This window comes from Symsagittifera roscoffensis, chromosome 7, assembly GCF_963678635.1.
Source record: "Symsagittifera roscoffensis chromosome 7, txSymRosc1.1, whole genome shotgun sequence".
Taxonomy (NCBI): Eukaryota; Metazoa; Xenacoelomorpha; order Acoela; family Convolutidae; genus Symsagittifera; species Symsagittifera roscoffensis.
This window is the reverse complement of record NC_087068.1, coordinates 54,128,288-54,150,360: the sequence shown is the minus strand read 5'-3', so window position 1 is coordinate 54,150,360 and position 22,073 is coordinate 54,128,288. Positions and strand designations below refer to the sequence as shown.

Here is a 22,073-nt window from a genome sequence, read left to right as displayed (position 1 = left end):
TAATCGATTTGTTACTAAGAGCGAAATCTATCACTTTTTTTAGATGCCGTATGGGAAATGATTTTTTAAAAAAAAACCTCAAAGAAAAAAAATTCATTTTTATTTCAAAAACTCAATGTTTTTATGTGATTACTGCTCCATAGAAATAAAAGCTGTCGGAACATGCAGGGCTTCACTCTGATACGAGCAGTCTTGTTTATTATGTGACACGTGTTTTCTATTCGCTTCAAACGATAACATTTTTTGGATGTGTTACACAATCAATGTTGTTTCATCACGGCGCAGTAATCGTAAATACTCTTATAAACAAATATTTTAGTTTACATTCTGACTCCTAAATAACAGACTTTAATTCTAATTATGAAAACATCTTGGCAAATTCAGGAGTGAGAGTTTTGAAGTAGACAAATTAAGTCTTGAAGAGTCCATTGAAGAGTTTCTTTTTTTCTTTTTGAGAGTTTCGATGACTTCAATGACTTCAATTATAACTTTTTTTCAAAAACAATGATTGCTGCTGACGAAAAAAATAACAATTTTTCATGCAAGTTTGTTTAGTTTGTGCAATTATGGCTCCAATATTTCCGAAGTATTCGTATAAACGCTCAGCGTCCTCCTTAAACACATTAAATGACTTCGAATTTTCCCTTCACTTCTCATTTCAATGAAAGTTTTGGAAAAATTTTTGATCTAGAATTAGTCTCAAGCGTTAAATCTTTTTGACAGTATTTTCGCTTTCAAGGATGATAAGGTTTTTGACACAAAGTTTGGGACCTATATACCCAGTTGTTTTAGCATTCAAAAGTTCATGTAGTTACGTTATTTTTTAGCTGCTGCATTTCTCACTTCATTGTCAGTCCATGAATGCCTTTCTGTTTGTTCTGTTAATCACTTTGGAAAAAAATTATCAATTGCCGTCATAAAGATCAAAATTATATTTTAATATTTTCTAAAATCCCAGAAGACGTTTGCGGGGCTGTAGGATTCCATAACTGCGTACATTTGTTAGTCTCAAGTTGCAAAAAAGACTTAATTTCTCACTTATTTCCCTTTTTTCAAAGGTTCTCTTTAAGTTTCTACCAAAAAAATTTTTCAGTATAAACATCCTTTTTCAGATCATTTGAGAAAAATTGAACGCCAAATTGATCAGACAACTGATCAGACAAAAAAAACTTGATATACAAAAAAATCAAAAATTAGCAATGTGCTAATAAGTTCTGTCACTCTTGTAGAACGGAATCCCATTTTGTTCTCTAACATGCTATTCCCCATCATAAACTGCTACATTTTCATTCACTTTGTCGAATTTTACATTGAAAACATCACAATTTATGTGTTCAGTTTCATAAACATTTCTTTTAAAAGTTGTTGGGAGAATTAAAAAAAAACAATTTCGACTCTGGTGAGAAAACTCTCATGTCGAATTCGAATGTAAGATAGGTATCTAAAAAATGCAGATATAAGAGATTGTCAGAAGAGTATGTTCGTTTATCATCTGCTTCTCAATTGGACAACCATTTTTACTCCTGCTAAAATACCTTGTGGTAATTATCCGCATTAGAGTTTCAGTGAAAAATTCTTTTTAATTGGTTTAATTTTATTTTTAAACAGTTAACTTATATAATCAGTTTTCACAGTCGATTTTTAGCATTATTTTTAGATAAATTGCATTGTTAAAAATGCTTTGCCACCATTTTTTCCAAAATCAAAAATGATAATCGACTGCAACTTAAGCTGTTGCAAATTTTGGCTAAGAACTTTGCGTTGAGTTATTTTTTAAATATTCCGAAGACATCGTAGTACGGAAAACCCAAAAAAAAAATTCAGAAAAAAGGGTAATGTTTTCAATTATATATGTTGATGGTTTTTGTACAGTCATTTGTACGTTCGTTAATCATGCGCCTCCCTACCCCCATCCCAAAATCATGTTGAAAGAGAAAATAATCTTTAACAAAACCACGTCCAGGTTCAGTCATAGGATACTTATCTCAGACAACGAGAATTCTTGACGTCTAAAGGAGCCTCTACTTTTTCAATACTCCCATTTCTCGGTTTTGTGCACTTTTGTCCTCTTCTCTAAATTTCTATTTTCAAACTTCATCCTAAACAGAACTTATTAAAAAGAGTAATCTTTTCATTTAGAAACAGTTTATTGCAGGTAATTTTGAGGTTGTTTTTGGGACCTAAATTTTCTTTGAAAAAATGGCTTTGGTATGCAAAAACGCTCCCAATAAATAGGTCATTTTTTTCAGCTAAATATTTTTGTTGGACCCATTTTTTTGCTACTAAATATATTATATTGAAAACAGAAAAAATACACCAAAAGATTAGAGTGGCTAAATGCGCGAGTTCAGGTTGTAACGTTTGATGTGCACTTCAATTCATACTTTTGAGTTTGTTGACTAGTAAGTTTCACTGCATTATGGCAAAGTTTGAATGATTAAAAAAAATCGAACTTCGACAAAAGGGGGGTCCACCTCAATTCAAAAACTGCTTATCAAACAACTCCATTCAAAAAAATGCTATAATACGATTCCTCTTTCTGATAATTGTATGATACGCTTTTTTTTCACAAAGATTTTTATCAGAAATTTTCTGAAGACGGGTTTTAAGCAAGGTCAAAAGGGCAAGAGGTTTTTTGGTCAAAAGTTTTGCATTTATCAATATTTTTGATATGCTTTTTTCCATGCAAAATTTCGAAACTACAAAAAAAAATCTTTACAAAATTTTTTGTCTGGAAAACATTGTAAGCGAATTTCGCAACAAGAACGCTCCTTTTGTTCTTCTTTTGATCTTTCCTTCTCTATGATCGTTCCGTCAAAATTTTAACATGTTTAAAGACTTGTCTCTGGAATCCAGGAGCATACAGACACAAAATTGTGCTCCTATCCAGTGCACAGTTTGGCCTGGTAATGTGAGTCGAATAATGGATAGTTTTAACTAAACTACTCGAATCAAAATTTTTTTAGTTGAACTTTTGTTGATAGTGGTAGTTATTGCTCCGACATTCGTAACGAAATTAACGGAATATTTGTGCTCGGGGAGGGTTTTTTCTTATGACTATTTTCGACTTTTTAACTAGCCATTGTTGACGGAAAGTTTTTATATCATACAAAAGCCATTTTTTTCCTGAGCTTAAATTATAAAACATGTTTCACCTGTGATAAATTTCCTTAAACTTAAGGGGGTTTTAAGATTGCCATTTTAGCCAATTTGGGACAATTAACGCGCGATATATTTCCATTTCGCGCTATTAACGCATAAGTGGAAATTCAATCCGTCTTAGAAATTGTTTCGAATTGGTTGAAGGAAGCTTATTTGCTATAATCGATTTGTTTTTGAGAGCCAAATCTATCACTTTGTTTTTAGATGCCGTATGGGAAATGATTTTTACAAAAAAAACTCAATGTAAATTCAATGTTTTATGTTATCACTGCTCCATAGACCTTAAAAGCTGTCGGAACATTCAGGGCTTTGCTCTGATAGGAGCAGTCTTCTTTATTATTAGGTGACGCGTGTTTTCTATTCGCTTCAAACGAAAACAATTTTTGGATGTGTTACACAATCGGTGTTGTTTCATCACGGCGCAGTAATAGCAATTACTCATAAAAACAAGTATTAATTTACATTCTCGTGAAGTAGATTTTAATTCTAATTATGAAAACATCCAGGCAATTTCAGGTATGAGGAGTGAGAATTTTTGTAGTAGACAAATTAAGTCTTGAATAGTCCCTTGTTCTTCCGTCAAAAAATATTTTCAAGTCCAAATTAGAAGTCTTATTTACAGTTTGGTATCTATTTCTTGGTAATTTTAGGAATCAGCGGCTCTTCTTCTTAGGACTAAACTTAGTGGCCAGTAGTAATAGATACAGCCCATGCCCAGGCATAATGAGGCGATCATTAGAGTCCAGAACGAAAACGCAAACACCAGAGGGTCGCAATAATGCTCGGAACCTTCTGTATATGACACATCACTACATGTTCGGAACACCCAGACACTTCCTGAAACACAAACTTCAGTGGTAGGTATTTGGGCACATCTAACTCCGAGAAGGGGGGGGGGTGGGGGGGGGGGGGGGGGGGGGAGGTTGAGGGAACATGGCGCGGGTTGGCTTAGCCGCAAAATTCTAACTTTCGTTTTTTTCTCAAAATCTTGCTCCAAATACCTACTACTGATTTCGGTGCTGTGGTACTTTGTTATTAAAAAAAATTATGTAGTTTAATAGCTGATTTGATAAATAAAAGTAAAAGATCTCTCTAGCTATGTCCATATCCACAATTACAAACTTGGCATTTTTTATGTAGTAACAAAAGAGCTATTTGATATAAAAGCGACGAGTTTCTCCAGCTGATGTTTTAAAAAATTCAAAAATGCGTGAAACTACTTGAATTAATTCTTTAAAATCTTAAACATCAATATATTATACTTTTTGGAAGAAATATTCTAGATTGTAAAAATGTGACCTGCAATGAACCATGCGAAGAAGAAGAGATATAAAATCCACTTAAGTGTGTTTTTGATCGCATTCTTGCCGTCTTGGTTATTCGTTTTGTTGTACAGCTAAAACACAGTTATCGTTTTTGGACTTTTTGAGAAAACTCAAAATGTGAAATTTTTTTTTCCAAAAAAGTATATTTAAGTAGTGAGAAAACTTAAATAATTAACTTTTCAAAAAAATGTGCTTAAGTAGTTCCAATTGTTTACAAAAAAATAGACTTGTTTGCGTTTTGAAAGTTTTAAAATGAACAGTCTGTAAAAGGAATTTCAAATTTTTAATAAACAAAATAGGCTTGATTTTTGGATATTCTGCAGAAACTTTGAGAAATACATTTTAAAAATGAACAGTATGTATGATCAGTTTCAATAGTTTATCAACTAAAACAGGCTCGCATACCAAAAAAAAACAAAACTTGAAGAAGAACCTGCCGTCCCAAATAGTGAAGATTATGGGGAAGACAGAAACAACCGGTAATCAGGAGCCACTTCGGGATGAACTTCTCTACGGGACAGTCGTCAAGTTTAATTGCTCCTAGTGGCGAAGTCAGGTGTAAAACATTTAGATTCAAACATAAATGCTTTTCGAACAAAGTCCAAAAAAACTTTAACTGGTCTAATAATATAAAAGTTCGTTTTTTGTTCTGTAAACTCTTGCATAAAACCAATTTTATTTGAACAATTTCATTTTCTTCTTCCAAATTAGTTGTGCCAGATGTTTTTTTCTTCAACTTTTGACTTTTTTCTTTGAAGATAATTTTTAGATAAGATCTTAGATTTTAATTTAAAAAAAATCTGTTCAGATCATAAGCAGCGTTGCAACTTCTTGATTCGTTACGAGGCCAAACTGTGCATTTTGTGCATTGTAAGCGGATTCCGCAACAAGCCAAAATTAGATTTGTCGCGGAATCCACAAGATTGCTACTTTTATTTGATGTTCTTCGCCTTTTTGGTTTCCACAAACGAATACTTAAATTGTTGTACCGCTCAAAACCGTTCCATATATGGGCGAATTTGAGGAATCTGCAACTGTATTTGCGGAATCCAGAGCAGTTTGTTAAATCCACAAACAAATAATAAGACATGTGTATAGTTACAATGAGCTGTTGCGCAATCCCCAAATTGTAAGTGCAATCCGCTTTTTGTTTGCGGATTCCACTTCAGTTTTGCTTATATTTTGGAATATGTTAAAAGATTTGTCTCTGGAATCCACGAACATACAGACACAAAATTACGCGCCTATCCAGTGCACAGTTTGGCCTCGTATTATGAATACTAGATTCCCCCCCCCCGTAAATATCTTTGTTCACATGATCTTCCAATCTGTACATTTGTCAATCAATAGACGAATTTTGAGCTTTTCAGCTTTTAAAATACCTGGGTATTCATTTTTTGTTCTTTTTAACTTTTTTCACTTTATCGGTTTCAAAGCTTTCGACTTATATTATATCGGTTCTATAGCATCTTTCGGCATCGTATGAGCAAATATTTTTCCTTAGTACGTATGTGTATGTTTTGAAGGAGGGGAGTTTGTATGCTTTGAAGGATAAATTTTGTGAGAAAACATTTTTTCAGCTCCAGGTTTTGAAAAACGTTGCAGCTTTTCCTGGAGTTTAAATCTGACGAAAACTGACGTGAGGCGACAATTCGTAACAAGCGACAATTGGTAATAGTAGAATAAGCAGAGAACACTGATTCACGCGTAGTGTTCCTCTTATGAAGGATGAAAGCGCAGCGGAGCTCAGCGGAGCACCAATGCCTTGGTACAGACTGTCGCCTGTTACGAATTGTCACCTGTGACGCACTGTTGCATGTTACCAAATTTCGCCTCACCAGCAACTGAGCTTGAAGAAAATGCAATTCCGATGAAAAAATAATCCAAAAAAAAATTGCCCGATGAAGAAATAATCCAAAAAAAAACTGGTGAGCTATAAACTGGGGCGCAAGAGTTTTTCACAGAGAACTGAAGCGGTAGCCTGTAAACAAAATTTTGATTTTTTTGACGGCAGTTTCAACGCAGGCAAACTTTGGTTTTCAAGAAAAAATTTTGTTTTTTGGTTTTTTAATGATTTTTTTCAATGCTCTTCTCACCGCGCTTTCCACGATTTTTCTTTGTGTCATTGGATGTGTTATTTTTGCTTAAGCTGTGATGCTGCAATAGAAAATTTCAAGATCTATTGAAAATGATTAAAATCGTCCACATGCGTAGTTTCAAATCTTTTTTTTATTTAAGAAAAAATAATCAAACTTGGAATTTACAGAAAGAGGCCTGGAACACTCTAAAGAGCCTATGAAATGTTTTTGCAAAATAAAACACGTTTTTACTCCCTACTGATCATTAATCTATGCGAGCAAACAAACTAGCTGAAGTATTACCTATGCGAGTAAACAAACCAGCAGAAGTATAAACCAACTAAAAATTCGCATAGTATATCAGCCAGCTAAAAAGTTACATCATATAAATGAAGTTTCCATAACTTTTGTAGCTGTTGCATAATTGTTACATAACTATTATAAAACACTTATGTATTTTTGGCTGGTTGAAATTTCGGCTGGTTTTCATAACGATTTAATCTTTATAGCCTACAAAGAAACATTTTTAAAAAAGATTTCACGTTTTTTTTCTGAAATTAGTGACACATTTGGCCTCTAGTGGCGAAAGTGTCGATCTGCTTTCCCCAAAGTCCACATTCGGGTCACACTGAGATATAGTTTTTTTTGTGACCTTACCAATGACAATCATAGTGATTGGGATGGACAGCAACAGTACCACAGACACTGTGAGAATAACTGAAATAAACAAAACATTTTCAATTATTGCGCTGTTTTGAATTATCAAGAAAAAAGGAACAAAATTTGAAAATTCAAAAGCGTTTTCCTGAAATTGGGCTTTGGGCTAGGATTAAACAAAAAAAATAAAATTAGCTAATTATTTCACCAGATCTAATCCGGTGCAGTTTATTTTGCGGTATTGGGAACCGTATTTGGCGTTTTCTTACCTAATTGAGAGCTACGGTAAGGTTAACCCATTAATTGACAAGAAAACTATATCAAAAGAAGCACGAAAACTCAGCCCAAAAACGTTACATGAAATGTAACATCTCCACAAATTGGGCAAAACGTTTAAAGTTTGTTTTTAAGCAAAGAATTTGAGTTTTGCTTAGTAAAAATGACCTTCTTTCTAATAAAGCAAAAATATATTCTTTCATACAGATTTACCAGATTAGTCTTCTAGAACGTTGCTGGAATGTCAATTGTTGGACGTCAATTTTAATCAACCCCAAAACATTTAAAAAAATATATTTTGCGATTAGAGTTTGCAAATAGTCTGGCTTAGCTAGAATGGAAAGAAACAAAAATTAACGTTATTGAAACTTCCAAAAAAATTGAAACATAGATTATAGTTAAATTCAGTTTTGATTGTTCTGTTTTATAATTACGGACCATTTTGAGAGCGCTTTATCATTCATCTAAACAGACCGAAACTGTGAAAAAGTATCACATATCAAAATAACCATAAAAAAATTGAAAGCAAAATGAAAAAAAAAAGAATGGTCAGAAAGGAGACGCAATGAAAAAGTTTGCTTGTTTAATAATAGAGCCGTTCGAAGCTATTTGAAATTGGACACTTGCACTGAGAAAACTGTTTAGCATTAAATTGAATCGGTGTTCGGAAAGTGAGAATGTATATTTTAGGAAATGAAAAAGATTGTGTAAATCGATATTATATTTAAATTTTGAGATCAGTTTAAGTGTCTAAAAATAGATTTAAGTCGACCTAAATGGATTTTCCTATCCATTAAAACAAATCCGAATCCTACTTAAATCCATCCGATGTTGGCTAACGTTCAATCTATTTCATTTCAAAATACCCCTGAAGAGATCAGTTTTAGTATCAAAAAGTCCATTTCAAATCAATATAATTCAAAGACTTCGCTAAAACTGCAAAAATATGCTTTAGAAATGTTTTTTTTTCCTGAAAGTTTAAAAAAATAAAACGACTTGCAGGATGTTATTGAGATTTAAAAAACGTCAATACAAACCAGATTTAGATCAAAAAAGTAATCAAAATGTAGAAGATCATATTGTAAATCAGATTTTGAGCAAACACCTATGTAACAAATCAAGAAAATTGTCGATGCTAATCAGATTTGGAGATCAAAATTATCAATGAAGTACTAGAAGTTATCATTTGAATGACAGTTTTGAGCAAAACTTAAGAAAAAAACCAAGAAAATGGTTACTTTCACGTGGGTTTTGTGCTCCGAAACCTGTATAACAAATCCAGAAAATGGTCAAAAGAAATCTGATCTATGATACTTTTGTAGCGTGGATAGGGGATAGAAAATGATTGATAAGCGATTAAACTATAAATGCAATGTAAGCTCGAAACAAATATCTAATAACAACGAAATCTTTTCAAATCGATATAAGTTTAAATTAAATACCCTAAAACCAAAGACAAATGAAGACTGAAAAAATCGATTTAAAAATAAAAAAATTCGTTTGGATCAAAGTTAATAGCCTGGATTTAAGATTAACTTTAATTGATTTTAAACTGATTGAAATCAAAGTTAATTTTTTCAATTTTTTCTACATCTTTTGTCAATCTAAAATCGATCTGAATTTAATCTTTTCAGTTTTTTCCAGTAAAATCAATCTTAAATCATTTTGATCAGTGCGCAAAGTTAGAATACTATTTGTCTGAATTGCTTGCAAGGAAATTTTCCCTTTAATTCTGTAACTGTTTTTCAACGCGTTAGTGAGAATCAGTGAAACTTCTTTTAATTACATGCAAATTGCGCGGTGTGAATATTTTTAGAGCACATTGTATAGTAACTTAGATGGCTAACTTAAATGGAAACCTGAAAAAAGCCATGCCCTCTGGGTTAAATTCAATTGAAAACTTACTTGTTTCCATAAGAATTATGATTACTTTCCTGACGAATGAAACCTTGTCCTCGCCCGACTCCCCAAAAATTGAGTTGTAAGACGGAGGTGCGTCAGGACCTAAAATCACCATAATTTTAGTAGGGCTCTTTTTCTTCTTCTCAGCCTACCGGTAGGGGCGGATCTAGGCGGATTTTCGAAATTTTGACCATTTTCTTGAAAAAACAGGCCAAAAAGTTGTTTTTGTAAAACTTTTAACAAAAATTGCGTTTTTTCGGCGCGCGCTTCCCCCTTAAAAATATTTTCGGGTCAGCAGGGAATGCGGATTGAGTAGTCTATGACAAACAAATTTAGTATTGATATTCAACTTTCTAAAACCACTCGTTACACCGTTGAATTCATCTTCAAGTGGGGTGATTATGTGACAGTAAAGTCATAATTTTGTCTGATTTTTTCAAAAGTCCTGTTTAGCAATATATTTCTTCGATTGTATTTCAGTAACCTTCCAACATTCTTATGATGTTTTTTTTCAGGCTGTTTTTCAAATCAATCTTTAAAAATAAATTGTTTTCATAATTTTTTTTATTTAGAGTTTGTCAGGATGCTTGAACAAGTGTTTTTCATCATTGCCAGGAAGATTGGAAAAAATTTGAGCCAATTTTTCGATTCAAGCAGCCAGTGGGAATTGGCTACCCTTGCCCCTTCCTTGCAGCTGATAAACAGCAATGCTATGTGGTATCGACTGGTTGAAACAAATAAGTAAATTTAGATTAAATATATTTGGAATAGCCTAATCAGTTTGTGTTACTTTTTTTTAACAAAGCGAATTTAATTTATGTAAATTCAACCCGTTTTCATATGTGTTGTTTTTCTTAAGCTTCCTGCCACACAAAGTCAGGTATCGCAATGAAATCAAATGACTTTGAATTGTTGTCAAATTACAACCTTTTCATTTTTGATTTGATTTTTACCAAACAAACTTCGAAAAACTTCGAAAAACATCATTGAGAAAAAACGGTGACCAAATTTCCGTGATAAGAAATTTTTCATTGAAATTTTTATCAGGTAGAGCTAGTGAAACTGTTAATTAGTCTCTAAACTGCCCATCTATTGTTCTAGGAACAGTTCAACTTCAAGGCACACAAAAACAACACAGATATAAAAGAAAGATTAAAGAAAGCAACCATACCTTCATCTTCCTGGTACTGCGGCAGCCCTTCTTCTTGATAGCCAGCATTGATACTTTGATAATTCTATCAAAAGGAAACAAAAAGTTTACTTGAAACAATCACTTTTCTCCAAAGGGCGAAAATTACCGATTAAATATACACCCGAGCAAGTAAAAGAATCTTATTACGATCTTTTGCTGAAATGGATCAGTTTAGATAGGTAGAAACTTTTAAAGTCTAATCAAATTATGACAATCTTAATTTCACAAATTCTTGAAACAAGGATTGCTATCGCGCATCGGTTTAATTAATTATAATATAATTTTTCATCTTTTCAAAATTTAGAGGAAATAAGATTGTTATTTCCAAAAAATCTAGCTCTAAATTAGCACAGATATGCGCCATCAAAAATTGAAATCGGTTCCTGGGCAATATAGACACAATTGTACAAAGTGATATATGTTCTGTTAAATGACTGTTTTGGATACATGTATTTTGATAACCGCGTGCCTGAAACACATTTTTTCTGAGGAAAACAGAACCTTTTTTGCCTAGCTGCGAAATATTTTAGCATCCTTGAGCCCATGAAAACTAGAAAAATTTGATCTCGTATTTATTGATTAAATAAAAACAGCCAAAATGACCCATTTTTGGGGTGAAATTTTGGTTGAGAATTTCGGAGCAAAAAATGCACCATAATAATTCTGACCAAATTCTAAGCAACTTTTGTTCTCTTCACTTTTTGTCTAACCTTAACCCAATTTGAGAAAAAGGTGTTTGAAAATTCAAGTTTTGTTCGTTTTGTCCGGATAATTTAAATCAGCACTGTATTTGGGATATTCCCACAAATAAGTTCAGTCCCTATCAAAAAAACTGCAAAAGTATAGATAGTTGCAAAAAGTTCGGACAGATAAAAATAATTAAAAAGAGCAACTGTCTAGACATCAACGGAAACTAAAATTGAAATTAACATAACGTCGAAATTTCTTAAAGCAGATTTACGGGATCTTCTTAACAAATCCTCTTTTAGGAAAGAGGAGGAGATCGTTAATAAGATTACCTGCAGCGAACTTTCGACCAATCAGAATGCAGCAAAATCAGAATTTACACACAAAGCTCTTGTGCGAATTTATGTTTTTAATTTCAGGGGTGGAGATTCTTTAGCAGATACAATAAGGGGGGTTGTTAAGTAGATCTGAGTTTCGACAACACAACGACAACACCACTAGATGACAACCGATCTACACAATCTACAACCCAACAATCTGATGTACAAGAGCTTCTCTACACTGCCTTCACTACACCCAAGGAAACAACTGCCCCAGGAAAGCACTCTTTTTCAAGAGTCATAAGTCGGCCGATAAAGCCTGTATAAAGGTGCTATTGGAACCAAGTCCCAAACCGGCACTTGCAAACCCAACGGTGCGCAGCCAACCTGGGTTCTGACTTGGATCGGTCGCAGTCCTGATTGGCTTTTTGTCCCTCCGAGAGAGTGTCACGAACGCAGATCTAGAAGTTGGTTGGTCCCTATAACACCCTAGTCTAAGCGACACATTGCGAAAGCGGTGCTAGCATTCTAGGAGACAGAGATACGTTGCGACCGGGTCTGCAATTGCTTACTTGGACAACCTCTACTCTGTCGTTATTGTTGGACCTACCAAGAGTAACCCGACGGAAGAGGGTCTAGAGGGAAGGAGAAAGTGCCCAGAAGGACGAAGAGGGTGCAAGAAGAAAGAGACTAGAGGGAAGAGGAAGGACAAAGAGGAAGAAAGGAAGGAAAAAGAGGAAGAAAGGAAGGACAAAGACGAAGAAGGTGCAAGAAGGAGCAGTCGGGCTCACATAGTGAGTGAAGATACTCCCCCCCCCCCCCCACAAGAGCAGTCCGGCTCACATAGTGAGTGAAGAAGGAGCACTCCGGTGCAAGAAGGAGCAGTCCGGCTCACATAGTGAGTGAAGAGACTCCCCCCCCCCCCACAATGCCATCATCCCTTAACTCCCAAATGGCATCAGCAATCGCAAACTACGACCAAAGCGACGACGAATCTAATTCCGAGTTAATAATCGAAGGAAGCCTGACACCAACAAGCAATGATCAAGGAAAGGCCTCGCCTCAAAGGCAACTGACAATGGGACCAAACCAAGATCAACATGCTGCTTACAACACAGTAAAACGACAACAGTTCAAGAATGTGCCCAAAGGGCAACCGACAATGCATTCAGAAAACTGGCAAGACAATCTTGATGACGCTTCGCCTAAAAGGCAACCGACAATGGAGCAAAGTCAAGCAACTAATCGAAAACGCAAAGCGGAAGAATCACAAGCTCAAAGCAACAAAAGACCCTTCACAAGCTCAAAGCAACACTTCACGAACATTATCTACATAAGCTTTGCAAAAGACAAAATTCCAAGCCGAATGACTTTCACCAAATCAATACGTAACCTGACTAAAGTACAATATCCTGGTCAAACCAGGGACCTCAAGACTGGCCTAGGCTATTCAATCAAGCCTGAATCGCCTCAAATAGCCCAAATTATCACCCAAACCAACCTCGAAAACCTGTTTCCCGACACGGAAGTAAAAATCGGAGGCAGACAACACAAGACAAATCAACCCAACAAGAAACAAACTTCCAGCTTTGTTATCTCAAGAGTCAGTGAACAACTCAGCGAAGCTGACATCCAATCTGAACTTGAGGAGATCAACAACATCAAGGTAGCAAAGCTCTTCCGAATCCAAAGCAGAAGCCTAGACAAGCCAACACAACTCATCAGAGTTTTCACAGATGATGACCTAGCCTGCAGAAAGGCAATCGACATTGGGGTCTACATCTGCAACGAACGAAAACGATGCGAAGCATCCAAAACAGAACCACGAGTAACACAGTGTTACAAATGCCAAAATTTCGGCCATATGGCCGTAAACTGTCCGAACCAGCAACGATGCCTCAGATGTGGCGACAACCATGCAGTCAGAGACTGCAAAACTCCAAAGCAGCAAGTTCAATGCATCAACTGCAGAGGCGAACACCCGGCGCAGTACAAAGGATGCCCGGTTTACAAGACAGCTCAAGTCGAAGCCCAAAAAGCACAACCAAAAGTGCAAAACTACGCTCAAGCAGTCAAACATCTGCAACGAACTGTGCAAAACAACTACGCTCAAGCAGTCAAACCACAACCAACCATGAGCAAAGAGGACATACAGCAGTACATTAAAGAAACTGTTGAAACTACAATAGCCGATCAAGTCGAAAAAGCAGTGCAAAAAGCCATGGACGAAAAGATAACCGATGCAATCACCAAAGCTGTCGCTAAATCATGTGAGAAAATTAACGAAACAGTCAGCAATGCAGTTAGAACTCAATTCGAGAAAATAGATTTCACTGAGCTGTTAACATCAAACATAAAAGCAAAACAAAATACAAAAACACACAGAGAAGCAAGCAGCAGCAGACATAGTAGCTCCCGAAATCAAAACAACAACAACAAACCAAAATGAATAGACTCAAGATAGCACAACTCAACTGCAGAAGTATAAACAAGCACAAACTGGAGATCCAAGATCTTCTAGCGAAACACAACATCACTATAGTCTGCTTCAACGAAACAAAAACCAAACATCCACCAAAACTACAAAACTTTAACCTTGCAGCGGCAATCTGTGACAGTGTCACAGGCTCGGCAATTTACATCAGAGACAACATACAGTACCAAGTACTGGAACAAGCACAGCACATAAACCAAAACCACAGAGAACGCAGAAAAGTATGCGAGACGATCAAGATCAACACAATGGGTATCACTGTAACAAGTGTTTACCTTAGCCCAAACGCAGAGATAGAGAACGTGACTTTCAATGGAAAAGATCCAAAGCACATCATCGTTGGAGACTTCAACGCACAGATCAAATCTGTCAACCCAAAAGCAAGAGCAACCAACAGCAACGGAAGAGTTGTAGACGCTCTCATGCACAACTACTTCATCTTGAACGGTTCCGAACCAACACACCAAAGTGACTCAGTCCTAGACTTACACTTTGCATCACCAAAAATGGCTTGCTTATGCACGAACTTTGAAGTGTCGGACACAACACCAAGCGATCACTACATGACAATTGCAGAGTACGAACTAACTGTTCCAAAGAGAACATGCACAAAACCAAACTGGCGAAAATTCAGAGGTACTGTAACGAACTACAAGTTCAACCCTGACTCAATCAAAACTGACGAAGGTCTAGCTCGAGAAGCTGACCAGATAGCCAAACACATTGACAAATGCTACCAAGGCAGCCTCAAAGAACACAAGCCCCAATTCACGAACCCACAACTAGTCGAACTAGTCAGAAACAAACACAAACTTGAACGACAAAAACAAAAAATGAGACGATATGACCAACACGACACCAATGACTACAAAGACCTGTGTACAAAGCTAAACAAAACAAAGAAAGACATCAGACAGCTAAAACAGACAGTAGAAGAAGAAAACCAACTCAAACTACTCAGTGAAATGAACAAAGGACCAACACAACAGAATTTCTGGAAAGCAGTAAAAAAGCTCACAGGCACAAGACCTAAACGAACGAGTAAACTGAAAATGACAAATCAAGACGCTGCGAACCACTTCGCTAAGATGCTCAAAGCAAACATGACGACAAATATAACAAACTCTCAGGCAGCTCTAACGCATGAACAGGAAGTACATGACAAGGTGTCACAGGCGAAAATCCAAGACTTTCAACTGGAACAGACAGGTTTTGCACAAACAGAAATTAGCTTAAAGCAACTCAAAGACGTGATCAATCACAGAAAAAACACTGCCCCAGGACAAGACAAAGTTAGCTACAAAGCGATGAAAAACCTGCCCATCAACGTACTAGAAGTACTAAGACAAATCATAGTACAATCGCTGAGAAGTGGCTACGTTCCTTTAGGCTGGAAACAAGCGACAGTATCAATGTTACCAAAACCCGAGAAAGACCACAAAGATCCCAAAAACTATAGACCACTCTCACTTACAAGCTGTATCGGGAAGATCTGCGAATGTTTTGTCAAAGAGCAGCTACTAGTACACTGCGAAGATCACGACATCTTCGGACACTTTCAAAGTGCATACCGAAGCAAACGATGCACCACCGACAATTTACTCTGTCTAACAGAGACAATCTATAAAGAGAATAACTGGAAGCAACCCGTTGCAGCAGCATTTCTAGACGTGCAACGAGCCTTTGACTCTGTCTGGCACGAAGGCTTATACTACAGACTACTAGAGATCAACTGTCCGAAGTGGATTGTAAAATGGACCAAGAGTTTTCTGACAGACCGACAGTTAACAGTAGTATACCACCAAGCCAAAGCCGAAAGTTTCACACCCAGTGCAGGAGTACCACAAGGAAGTGTAATCAGTCCAATCCTTTTCAACATCTATGTAAGCAAACCAGAAGCAGGTCTAACAACAATATCACAATATGCCGACGACATAGCAATTTACACAAGTTCAAACACAAGCAAGAATGCAACACACAGACTACAAGGTGGCCTAAACAAACTTGAAGCATGGTGCCAGAAATGGAAGATAGACGTGAACCCGGAGAAGACAAACTTTGTACTTTTTACAAGACGCAAGAAGAATGACTGCAAATTAATGCTACAGAACGAAGAGATCGAACCATCAACAACCACTAAATTTCTTGGAGTTACCCTAAATAACAACCTGACATGGAAAGACTATCTACAAAGAATTGAAGACAAATCGACAAGGAAAATCAATTTTCTACTAGTACTACGAGCCAAAGGCATCAAATCCAAAGTCTTAAAGTTTTTGTACCAATCAACAATTCTACCAGGATTCACATACGCATCACCTTCGTGGGCAAACGCATCAACAAGTCACTTACAAAGATTGCAGAACAGAGCACTAAAAATAGCCTACCATCTACCAATACTAACACCAACAGAGGAAGTACATAAAATCACCAGGATGAAGACGATTCAAGATGAACTAACAAGACTAAACTCACATTACCTCAAAAGAGCTTCACAGACAAACCCCAAGATACAAGAACTAATCCGAGACACTCTACAACAATCAACAGACACATACGCACACAGACTCACACCAATACAAGCAATTTTCCAACAACACCTTTCCGCAAGATGAACAACATCAAACGACACTCTACAACAATCAACAGACACAGACTCACACCAATACAAGCAATTTTCCAACAACAACTTTCCGCAAGATGAACAACACCCGGAAGTTAACAGCTTAAAGAGCAGCAGGTCTGCTTCAGAAGCTTAACTGGTCACAGACCAACACATACTTACATTAAGTAGATCTGAGTTTCGCTCAAAACCTATAACCACTGCGGGCAATTGCATCCAAAGCGTCGAAATGTTTTATGGTAAAATCTGGACAGTCATAGCAGTATTTAAGAATTAGGCTAGCATAATCATCGGATAATCTACTATCTCGCATTTTGAATTTGGTCTGAAAAAAATTCATGGTTGTTTGGCTTCAGATTTTGCATGCAAAAAAGCGTCGAAAAACACTGATTGCTCATTTTAATTAATTCTGTCTGTCCGAACTTTTTGCTACTAATTATAGCAAAAAACTGCAATAAGTAGCAAAAAAAGTGGAACTGGAAATAATTAAAAAGAGCATTTCTTGCATGCAAATTTGAGTTTTAGAGTGAACTTGAGTCTTATTTTCTGTCTGAAAACTAACTTTTGCTTGCAAACGTTTTCTGAATTAGGTCAATTGCTCTCTTTATTAGTTCTGTCTGTTCCAAGTTCTTGCAACTCTCTATATTCAATGAACACGACTAATCGTATCACTTTTGGACAACTTTTTTGTTTTTATCTGAAACTGTTTTCCATTTGAAACAATTGTTGTTGAAGAAAGTTTTTGATCAGTCACCACGAGCTGCATTAAGTAAAAATAGTGTATTTCGGTTAATCATTATAGTAAATAGACTAAATACAACCGGTGCCCGTACCCATGGGATTTTCTATGCAAGATCTGAAACTCTCTTATTCTTTTATTAGTTGATTCTCAGATCTGAAACTCTTTAGTTCAGGTCTTGATAAAAACTAACAAATTTCAGATCTAAAATTTGAATCTGCAATGAAAAATTTTAGATCTGATAAATCCTTTGTGAGGTTAAAATTTATGCATTTCGAGCAAAACATGTAGTTTTTTTTGATGTTTCTGCTATACACAGTTATGTTTAGGTTAGCTAGAGGTCAAAAAAACTTCCGAAATTTTTCACAAATAGTGTTTTGAACTTAATTTCTTGTTCAACTGTGTTGAAGACCTCTATTTTTTTTGTTTTTCATGCATTTCATGCATTTTCTACTTATGCATTTCCAATGTTCATCTCATGCTTGAGGAAACATAATTCGACAGTCTCCTACTTGAGACTTCGCTATGTACCTTCTAGTAGCTACCAGAAACTAGAAAAAAATCAAAAATAGCAAAAATTGAGTCCGAATCATTGAGATTTCAGATCTGAAATAACCAAGAAAAAAATTTCAGACCTGAAATTAGATCCAAAATAACCAATCCTTCAAGTATGCAAGCGTCATTTAAACATTTCACAACCTATTTCAGATCTGAAATTTAGATCTGAAAATTTTTATTTCAGATCTGTTAGAAAATTTACTGGGTGCGGGTGCTTTTACAAAACATTCCCATATGAAACAGTCCAGAAAATCATAAGTTGAAGCAAAATACAGTCTGATACAAAGCAGTTTGGTTTGAAGTCGCCTGTTCTATTTTTCGTATAGAGGCCGCAATACGCGCGCATTGTTTTATTGTTTATGTTTTTTAAACAAAGGACAATTCTCGGCCTACTGGCTTTATAAAGCAACAATTTCTTAATTTTCGGAACGTTTTGTATTAGACTGTTTTTTCGTTCATTGTCATATTTTTCCGGACTGCTTTGTTTTGGAATGTTTTCAATGGGACTGTTTTGTACAGAAACGAAATAGCGTGCCTGAATTCAAGCTGAATCAATTTTAAAACCTAACAAGTCTGTTCGTATAAACAGGGCAAAGTCCTGAATGTTTCGACTGCATTTTAAACCAATTTGAAATATTTTGTTTGGTTGAATTGATGACAAATTAATTGGAAAAAAAGCTCAAATTTGCCTCTAAAATGCTTCTTACGCGCGTCATAAGTACTCAATATGTTGTTTTTTTTACCCAATTTGGCAAAATTACTAATTTGCAAACGCCTTCACTTCTACAATAAAAGATCACAAGTACAATATCTTTTTAAATTTGAGCTTAGGATAACATTATTTCTCAGATTGTATAAAAAATTTTGTCAAAAACACGTAGGTAAGAAGACAAAAGTTGACTGATTAAAAAAACACCAAGCATAAATATGTATATCCTATTTGGCCTTTCAAACACAAACTGAACAAAAATGAATCAGTGAGAAATGTGTTTTTCAGTTTGAGAAATGTCTTTTTTCTTGCGCAGTGGTGTGTTTATACTGACCTCCCGGTTTGACCAAAAGTGCTTAGTATATACTTTTCAAATATGAAAAAATGCTTATCATTCAGTTTTGTACAATTCCATAGAAACGACCAATGTTAAGAAAACTAAGATAAGCTTTTTTAATATTTTTATTTCTCAAATTTTTGGTATGTGTTCGTGATCAAACACCAGCGACTAAAACCTTGGTTTACTCAAAACTAGGGTCAACAAAGGTTTGATCGTCTAGCATTTAAAAATGCTTTGGAAACGACCTGAAGATTTCAGAGATGATTATTTTTGAAGTTAAAATTTTCAAGTTATCAGACATTGATCAAGGCATATATAAAATGCCATACAGAAGAACTAGGAGTATTTAGCCAGTTTGAAGAAAAGTATCGAGAAAAACGGGAAAAATCCAATTTTTTTGTGTATCCAGGACTACGTTATGCAGACAAAATAAAACAAAATTTGCAAGCAACATTTTTTTTTGAAAACATTACTTTGAGTACAAAATTTAATTTGAAAAAAGAACAAAAAAAAATTGGGGCAATTACTTGGAAATAAATTTTGTTATCTCCATCAAGAAAATTTTCATATATAGAAATTGTATAATAACCATTTTTTTCTGAAAAAAGTAACATAGTTTTTTTTATCAGCACACTGTTTCATTTGGTTCAAATAGCGGCAGAAACTAATTCGAATTTTTTCAATGACTTTTTAATGAAAATGTATGAAAATTGTATGACTAGCATTTTCCAAAAATTTGATGTATGGAATTGTATGATACGCATTTTTGGTGTATGGAGGTCAACTTGGGCTAACTGCGTTTATAAAGTCTATGCTAGGAGGTTCATCTCGCACTTAAAAAAGTTCAAAAATGAATTGAGGCAAGCTAATTAGTCAGAAAATTTTACTTACAGCGACTTAAAGGTTAGTATTTGGTACAGGCAGGCAAAATTTTTTCATTATGAGGCCAAGCTGTGTGTATTTTGTTAATTATGAGCGGAATCCGTAAAAGGACGCTTTCTTTGACCTTTCTTTGTTGTTTCGTTTTCATTGATCGTTTCGACAAAAACTTCAATTGTTTAAATTAGTTCCAGAGACCTACACACACTAAATTATACAACTATCTAGTGGACAAATTAGCCTCGTAGCGTTCTTAGTTTATGTAAATTTTATTCAACAATAAAAAATTCAGACCAATTTAAAGGCAGTCCGAGTTTTGAAAAATATTTAAGCTGATAAACGAGCGCAGTTTTGTTTTTTATCCTTTTCTTACTCTTTTTACAATCATTCAAATTTGCAAAATATTTCTTACCATCATTTCCATTTTTTCACGTCTTTGGTTGAAATAAAGCAACGGCAGATTACATAAATAAAGAAATGGACTACAAATTGATTAGTTGAACAACTAATAGAAAAATAGTTTAAGCTAGATTGTATCCCGTTCTTGTGTCAACGTTTTCGCTAACTATGATTAATAATTTTTCTATATGTAATGTCTTTGCGAATCAGAGACAGTAGTGATAGTATGTATACATGATCAACAGAACGATTTTTTTTCGTTTTGAGCAATTTAAAGCGATGACGCTTGTTTTGAATATGAAAAATGTAACATATAGTGTGAGAAGTATTATTAACACAGCAAATGCACCATTTTACTTACGTGGCTGTAAAGCTTTACGTTTATGAAATTATGCGGACAAATCTTAATGTTACATGTATCTTGCATAACAAAACTGAACCGATTTTCTCGAATAGTTTTCTACTTATTGTCAATTTTCCGAACACTTTCTCATTTGACGTTCGTTCTCATTTCAAATTAGGTCCGCCTCATAGGAGTATGACGACACTTTAATTTGAAGAAGTTTCAGTTTTTATTAAGTTTTTTCATTAATGAGAATTTAAACTGAATTTGTGACTGTCACTGAATTTCTAAGTTTGATAAACTGGTTTAGTTTGAGCCTTTTTCTTAGATAGTTTATCGCCATGGATCGAGGTTCCAGACTCACTTCCAGACAAAACTTTGCCATGTCCAGACTTTCCAGACCAAAATTAGACATGTCCTGACTTTGGCGACCAAAACCTGGCATTTCCAAACTTTTGCGACCATGATGATCAGTCGCGACTATCGCGACCGAAGCGGAGGTGGCGCAACCAAAACATCGCGAACCATATTTGGTATGTCCAGACTCGGTATTTGGTATGTCGCGACCAAGAGTTGCCAATTCCAGACTTTCGCAACCAAAATGTTAAGGTACGACTTTTGCGACCGAGGCGGATACGGCGCGACCCTGCGTCTCAGGAAACTGCGTGATCGGCGCGACCAAACTTAGGCATTTCCAGACTTTCCAGAGCTAGATAGAGACAGCGCTACTTTCCAGACCAACATGAGGACTTAAAAACTTTTTTTCAGGGCTTTCTCGACCGAGGTGGAGACGGCGCCACCCTGCGTCTCAGGAAACTGCGTGATCGGCGCAACCAAACTTAGCCATTTCCAGACTTTCCACAGCTAGATGGAGACAGCGCTACTTTCCAGACCAACATGGGGACTTTGAAAAAAGTTTTTAAGGGCTTTCTCGACCAAAGTGGATACGCGCGACTCATAAAGCAACGGCGCGACCGTCTGGGCCAGCGCGACCAAATAGTGCACTTTCAAGACTTTCAAGACAGAGGTGGAGAAGGCGCGATTTTCCAGACCGAGTCCGAGACGATACGACCAAAAATCATTTCATCGCGACCGTAGTGGAAGCGCCACGACTTTCGCGTTCAGAGTGGAGACGGCGCGACTTTCCAGACCATGGCGGAGACGACGCGACTTTTCAGACCAAGGCGGAGACGGCGCAAATTTTCAGACCTATGCTGAGACGACGCGAGTAAGAGACAGTTCTTTGCGACCGTGGTGGATGCGGCGCGACTCTAGCAATCAGAGTGGAGACAACCCATACCACGGTGCATACAACGGGATTTTCCAGAACAAGGCGGAGACGGCGCGACTCTCCGGACTGAGGCGGAGATGGCGCGACCAAGAATTATTT

The 22,073-nt window shown here is 35.9% G+C and overlaps 1 protein-coding gene across 1 annotated transcript; it reads right to left on the bottom strand.

Moving 5' to 3' along the window:
- Positions 1–3,603: 3,603 nt before the first annotated feature.
- Positions 3,604–20,690, bottom strand: LOC134851312 (transmembrane protein 272-like; the record flags this gene model as incomplete). The annotated part of the gene is given in 7 exon segments (XM_063867341.1): positions 3,604–3,999; positions 4,462–4,558; positions 4,921–5,027; positions 7,223–7,282; positions 9,404–9,502; positions 10,572–10,635; positions 20,354–20,690. Coding segments are annotated over 7 exon segments (630 nt in total). The 3' UTR covers positions 3,604–3,808.
- Between the last annotated feature and the right edge of the window lie 1,383 nt (positions 20,691–22,073).